Here is a 7,609-nt window from a genome sequence, read left to right as displayed (position 1 = left end):
AGGGTAGTGCAAAAAGGCAGATGGAAATGGCAGCAGAAAAATTAAAAATTAAAAACTAAAATTTACAGCAGTAACAGTGCAAAAGAACAGTCAGTAAAAAAACAGTAAACAGTAAATAAATAAATAGCAGCCAATTTTAATCTATGTGATGATATGTATCTTCATCTCTTCTTATCTAATTCTTTGGGTAAAAAGCAAATAGGCAAAACATTTTAACTATTCCTTTAAATAATGAAGAACAGCTAATACAGAAAATGATATTTTCCCACATTTTATGAATTAATTGCATCAAGTTGCATTTAATTGTTCAGTAATTATTCTTTTTTGTAAAATAAACCAGCATTACACCTAAACTAATTTCATTTTTATGGATTTATTGGCAGATGATATGCTATAAATGAAGTTCAAGAGGCCTTTTTCTTATACTTTTAGTATACATGTACTCTATCAGCCGTCAAAAAGTGGAGAAGAGAAGAAGGAGAGACATGAGCAAATTAGATTAAGAGAAAATTAGGAGATAAAAGAAGAAAAAGGGAAGCTGGGAAAAGAAGGGAAGAGCTGATGAGTTGAGAGACAAGTGGAGGGATTGGAAGTGTGGAGTAGACAAGCAGTTGTTGAGGAGCAATATCAGGCATGGATGCTTTTTAAGACAGCGAGACTGCATGAATCAGAGCGTTTCGACAAAAAAAATTGCTCATTCAGTACACACATACACAATCCTTTATATCGTTGCAGGTATGAATATCAATGCTTCTGTCAACCTCTGGGTTTAAGGCGGGCTTTATGTGGAACAAATCTGTTGTTTGTGTTGCCCACACTCCATTTGTTGTGGCGTTAGATATAAATCTCTGTGCAGATTTAGCCCTTGTATTGCATCTTAGTGGTAATACAACATTACAAAGTCTCAAAGTTTTGATCTCATGCTTTGTTTAAACTGTAACACGCTGCAAATCCGAATCTTTCTCCCAGCTGGTGTCCACAAAGTTCACAGCTCCTGAAGTTGGAACAGTTTGTTTCTCTTGGTGTTATACCCCTAGAGTTGAGGTTGTTCGGTAACAGCCAGGGGTCTCTGTGTGTTTGTTCATTTTGTTTGTGTGCAACACTGTTTGCAGTGTGCTGTGTTTAGGGGGATTATGATATGCCCGGAGCACGTCTGTGTGAAGGAATGCAGTGAGTCCTTGAACACCCTGAGCCAGCAGTAGAAGTCAAATGAGCATATTTTAGTGTTGATGGGTTGAGTTACTAACAATTTGCTGACTCTATTCAGGTATACAGCTACTAATTCCTCTGCTTTAGCAACTAAGGGAACAGTTTGGATTCATCTTACTGTAATATGTCTTCTTTATGTCTAAGGAGTTATTGGTCCCTGTAATCATCCCTCCTGCCTATACTGGCAAAGGTGATCCCCTCCTAGTGCAGCTGCTCTGTAAAATAAAGACTTTGCTTGAGATAGAATGTGAATACAAAATGCTAATTATGCTACAAAGCAGCTAAATTAGATGCTAAATCACAGCGTTTATTTTTTAACGTCCTTTCAGATTTTTCCTGCTCTTCATAAAGTAGCGTTGCATAACTTTGGGACAAAGAGAAACAAAACTTTTCGTGGTCGTTGAGGTCAAAGTTAAGTTGATTTTGGCCTTTTGTCGATTTTGGCCTCACTGATATGACTCCTTGTTTGAGAGGGTGCAGCCGCTCTCTCCATAGGAAATAATGGCCTTCCTCTGCACAGTTCCAGTATTTCCGTGGAAGCTAGTGTGAGGCTTCAGCCGTCTGAGTTAGCCAAATCAAGCGATTAAGTCAGCTTGGCAGTCATGTAAAGGTTTACTGTTGCTAGGTTCTGTTGCTGTTGTATCCCAGCAACACACCTAAATGTGACTACCAGGATGAGTCCCTCCGCTGAAGCGCAGCGAGGAAACAATGTCCATGGAAATGCAGAACAGGCTCATTTAAAGAACTTGTGTATTTGTTTAGAGGTTTAGAGCAGTGAATTTTGGACTTTAATCTCTTTATATTCCAGTGGTGCTTTTACTATTTACTATTAATTTATCGCCAGAACATTTAATGTTGAACAAAATGATTTAATCATTAAAGTTCAATAAAAATATTTGGTCCAAGCTTCTCATTTGTGAGAATGTGCTGTTTTCTGTTTCATAATAACTGGACATCTTTGGGTTTTGTTGGACTGTCTACCGTCTAATTAAAGAAATAATCAATGCAACTATAGTTTGATAATCGATGTGTGACAATTTACAATATTTTTGTTGCATTATGTGACAGTACACTGATCAATACAAGCTATTTAAAGGCTTTATCTATGTGTTACAGGCATTTTTCTTTACCATTTTCTGACATTTTGTAGACCAAATGATTTATCAGTTAATCAAAATAATCATCAGATTATTAGATAGTGAAAACATACATTAGCGTTATCACGTTGAGCTACTTTATGGGAACTAGTTATGGCCATTTTTTTCCAATTTTGTGACAGTTTATACACCAAATGAATATTCTATTGATTTAAAAAAAAAAAAAAAAGATGAGGATAATGAAAATAATAGTTCAACCCTACTTCATTTCTTCATGAAACCTTGAGGTGCATTCCCTCTCCTTGTCGTCCTTCTCGGTTTGTTGATATTTATTCTCCCATACTGCCTCTTTTCTTTCTCGTCTCTGTCCTTGTCTGGGCCTTTGTTTGTTTCCTTTTCTCTCTCTAATAGATATTGTATCTGTGTGTGTTGCAGGATCACTCTGAATGGGATGAAGGTGTCCAGGCCAGACGTTCGCATTGGCCGCTACAGAATGATTAAACACGAGAGAGACAAACACAACGAGCCCAACCCACAGAGGTACTGCATCATTGTCCAAACTCATTCTCCGGCTTCACATTCGGATCGATCGTGCTGCTTTTGTCTCATAGCTGCACAGTTCAGATGTTTCTTCCCAACTTTTTCATCTCCATTTGAGAGAATTATGATTATGTGGCATTGCAAAGGGCACACAATCAATAAGATGTCCTTATAATTAGTGTTAGCTACGGAGCAATATACTGAAACATGAGCAACACGGACAATGTAAGGCCAGCAGTTGGAGGTAATAGAAGTTTATCATGATTCCTCCGTCCCTTGTCGTCCACATTATCGGCTTTTATTCTGTCCAATTTAGCTGGAATTACATTTTAAAGATATTTTAACCTTTAACTGGTGATGGTTAAATGAGAAGCTTTGCTCATTTTTATTTTTTTTTTACCTTGTTTCACACTCACACTTCACATTCACACCTGAGAGCTTCCTGCTGTTGGCCACCTCATAAGAAACTGCAAGCAAAAAGGAAAGTACTCCCTGTATAATACACTTAACCTGTGAATTATAGTATTAAGTGTTTATTGATAGATTTATTTTTCAAACTGATGATTATATGCTCATGTACCCCACGTTTTGGTGAAAGAAATGTGGACCGTCGGAGTCTTGGAGTTTGTGGGTAGATGTTACGTACTGAGGGGAATTAGGGTAGACAAGAGATCATTTGTATGTGTTATTAAATAATAACTCCTATAATGTCACAAATAATACTTTATTGCAGTCAGGCATAATGGTAAGGGATGAAATAACAGCATTTATTACTCTTTGCCTTCTTCTTTTCTTGCCATTTCACCTGTTAAAGTAACAGTCCAGTGGTTTCAATTCTCATCTTGCTTCAGTGATGTACAGGTGTACTGCAGGACCACAAGGCATTATTGTTGGGTGTGGTTACATGTGCAACAAGCACAAACTGTACTTTATTATTAATAATGGACGTAGTCTCCATGATGTCACCCATAGAATTTCTGAAGAGCCGTTGTAAAGCTCAGTGTTGTCGGCTCTGGTTATCGCTATCTTGGCAGTCCTGACTCTGCCGGCTCCCAGCTAATCCAACAATAGGTAATGACATGGAGCGTGGGTGGAACTGAGGCTGGCCAAATAAAGCCTGGTTACTGAATTCAGCCGCCTGTGACGGCACCCACTTGTCACTTAAAGCAGCCACGCTCTTAATTATAAATATTTTATAAGCCTTAATATAATTTAAATGGTTAATTAAAGTTATAGAAACATTCACCACACGTACAGTATAACTATATAACTATAGTATAGTTAATAGCTATAGAGATCTAAACTGTTTTTGTACCAAGCTGTAAACATGTTTATTTCTGTTGTAAAGTTGGGCATTTTAATGTGGGGCACTATGGAGATTGACTCATTTCTTTAGCCAGCCTCAAGTGGCCATTTGAAGAACTGTAGTTGTTGATGCTGGGTGTCGTCCGAGGTGAAACAGGCAAAAAACTGCTTTTCAGCGTAATGTTAATTCACTCTTTAAATACCTGAAAAATTATAACACTGAGTGTTGCTTAGGTCAGTAAAATGAGACAATTACAATTTGAATTGACCAACAATAGCTTTAATCTATAGTATGTCACACTTTATTATGCACTTAATAATCAGGATGTATAAGAGATACACTCATGCCTCTGGGGAAGAAATCCTGAATCATTTTATATCATTTTTGGCGACTTGAGAGTGGTCAAATAAAAATATTTTGTCAAAAATACTGGAATCTAGCCTATAAAATACCCGCTATGTGTACGTTTTGAACTGTAGCTGTAAATGCCCCAAGTTCCCCCAAAATTACTGAGTGGCTCAGTGCACACAATGGCAGTTACAGCCCTGGATATATATCAGACTACAAAAAAATGACATCTATCACTACTGCTGCTCCTGCTATTTATACAACCAAGATTAAGAAAATGGGAACATAAAGCCATAAGAAAAGCAATAAGACTGGTCTTGTGGTTGAGGAGAAAAACATGTTTTTTATAACTGATAAAACATTTCAGTCATCATAGGATATTAAAAGATTAATGTAAGAAGCTATTGAAATGTTAAAAGACATGAGGACATGCTCAATAAATAAAATACATGCATTTCAAAGATACCATAGTCATTTCTTCTCTTCAAAGTATTTATTAAAATTCAGCTTCTGCTAATATGCAAGTCACATAAATACTTAAAGTAGTGAGTGCATAGTCTTAGTTTGCTGTAATGTCATTAGCTGTGAGCTTCGGATAAAAACGGGATTCATATGTTAAAGTGTCGACTGAGCAACATATAACCACGGCTTGGACTTCCTGGTCACTGAAGGATTGGAATATTTTTAAATGCCAAGGAAAAACATTATCAATAAACCAAAAATTGCTTTTCAGATATACGGCCCAGGGGCTTGAATGTTGCTCTTTTGGCTAAACTCATTTAAATTGCTTTTTAGACAAATGTGTAAAAATGCTTCCTCTATAAATGTGTATTTTTTAGGGTTTGGTGAATGCGACCAAATATGCAGAGATGAGCCCTTCTAGACACATTAATCACCAAGAGTATAGCACCTCATATTAAGCTGCTTAAACGTGGATTATCACTGTTTATTCTCCTCTAAGAGCCCCCGTTTTCACGCCTGGATGGGCCGGGCAACGATGCCTCTCAACACAAAAATCGATAGCTGCTGTAGCTCGGCCAGCATGAAGATATAGTGAACTCTGTTCCCTCTTCCAATATTGTTTTACTTTGATCTCATGTGACATTATTATATCACAGCATGTTGACAGGAGCTACGTCAGGGTTCACAGTTGAGGTCTAGTTTAGTTGTGGCTCCTATATTGGTTTATAAGAAGATTAAAAATGTAGGCAAGCGAGAGTCATATGTGAAAGAGAAGTGACAGATAAACACTTTATGACATGTTTGATTTGAATTTTGGCATATAGCCAGTAAACACATGTTGTTTGAGTCTCTATAATATAATAGTATGATATTTAGTCTCACAATGTTCAATATAGTGGCACCCTGGTGGAGCTGGAGTCCTTGCTGCTGCAGTTGAAGGCAATAAACCCCCAAAAATAGTATGAACTTAAAGGGAGTGTGGGAAAAGTTTTTACAAGAAGTTTTATTTTGAATTTTTTTTTTCTTTTGTTGCTGAACCACTTTGGTAGCTCAGAGCGTCATACCCTTTTTCTCTCTCCACTTTTCTGCCTCTCTTTTTTTAGAAAAAAAAAAAACATTTTTTATTACTGATATAGGACATTAAAGCTTTTTAACAGCCAGGATGTGATGTAACACCTTCGCAAATTATTTTGCTTCACTGACAAGCAATTCGTTAGGCTTCTTTGGGGATGCTGGTGGATGGCGTATGAAAAAGCAAGTAACTTCTTTATCTGAAAATATGGTGAAAGGAGAAGTGTTTAGTTTCTAAGAAGCTTCAACAGGGAAAATGATGCTCACATCCCGGCCTTACATTCATTCCTTTTAGCGACTGTATTTTGATGTGATCACGTAATAGTGTGCTCCTCGTGCTTAGGTAAAATCCAGGTGTGGAAGGAAGGGAAATTAGCCAAAAAGTGGAGTTTATGACATCAACTGAAAAGAAATGTAAGATTTTTTTTTACCTGCATGAAGCTCCTGTTGAATGTCATACAGACTCTGAAATCTGTTTGTGGATAAAGGAAGATGAAAAATATGGTTGAAATAAAATTTGTTGAGGAGCTGGAACAGAAAAAACCTTGCTCACATCCTGGGAGCGAGAAGAATAAGACAAGAGTCGAGCCTGTGACTGACTGAAACTGAAAATTCATAAAATATTTTATTTTACCTGCAACAAACTCAGAAACTAGTGAAATGACAAACATCCACCTAAAGTGGTTTAACTTTGAACTGTACTCTGTTCCATAAAATGGCAGCAATAACTTAAATGTGAAGATGTTTTAAAATAACCAGGCCTGCGTAATATGACATCCATCATTGTTTGTGTGTGTGTGTGTGTGGTGTGTGGTTGTGTGTGTGTGTGTCAGAGAGATTCAACGATCCCTCAGTAATTGCCTGCTGAAATGACACCAATAGAGATGGGAGCCGGCTAGGTCAGACTAGTCTAGTTGCCTTCATCAAAATCAATAAATCAGCCACTAGACTGAAAGAGAGAGAGAGAGTGTGTGTGTGTGTGTGTGATGTGTGTACGCTTGATAACTCCAATCCCGTTTCCTCCGTCCTCTCCAACTCTGGTTCTCTCCTCTCCTTCCTCTCTCTCTCTCTCTCTCTTTGATCCGTGGACCAGACTTCCTCAATAAGAGGTGACACCAACAGGGACGCTATTTATTTGGTGCCGATACATTATTCATAACTGCAGCGAGGGGCAGAAAATAGAGGCCCTATTAGTCGGCGCAAACTTCAATTTTTACGGCCCTTCTGGACACTTGTTATGTGTTTAGATCTCTTCCAGGACCGATTTTTTTTAACAAGTTGGACTTCCCATAAGTTCCCTGAGGAACTTTAGATACAGGTTTGTGTTTTTCTGAGGTGATACCGTACAATATTTTTGTCTTTTGAGTTGATCGCTGTGTCAGATTAGGCACAGACTCAAACTAAATTGTCATTTAAGACTTGCATAACACTTTAAATGGCTACAACCACATTGTCAGCACTGTATGGTGGTAACAGTGAAGTTATGTAATCACAGTTTTATAGATAAATGAGCCTGAAACACTCACATCTACAACAAACAACATCAATTTGTCTTTTAGAAATTCCTCCAAGTTTT

The 7,609-nt window shown here is 37.5% G+C and overlaps 1 protein-coding gene across 1 annotated transcript in view; it reads left to right on the top strand.

Moving 5' to 3' along the window:
* b4galt2 (UDP-Gal:betaGlcNAc beta 1,4- galactosyltransferase, polypeptide 2) overlaps positions 1 to 7,609 on the top strand; it is a gene marked incomplete in the record, with an annotated part of 149,192 nt that overhangs the window by 134,470 nt on the left and 7,113 nt on the right. Inside the window, 1 exon segment of the mRNA XM_035671515.1 lies at positions 2,742 to 2,846. Coding sequence (XP_035527408.1) covers positions 2,742 to 2,846 — 105 coding nt within the window.

The sequence above is a fragment of the Morone saxatilis genome, unplaced genomic scaffold (genome assembly GCF_004916995.1).
Source record: "Morone saxatilis isolate NCDOM2014 unplaced genomic scaffold, NCSU_SB_2.0 Contig23, whole genome shotgun sequence".
Lineage (NCBI taxonomy): Eukaryota > Metazoa > Chordata > Actinopteri > Moronidae > Morone > Morone saxatilis.
Note: the sequence above shows the minus strand (reverse complement) of the source record. Positions and strands in the feature narration are given on the sequence as shown.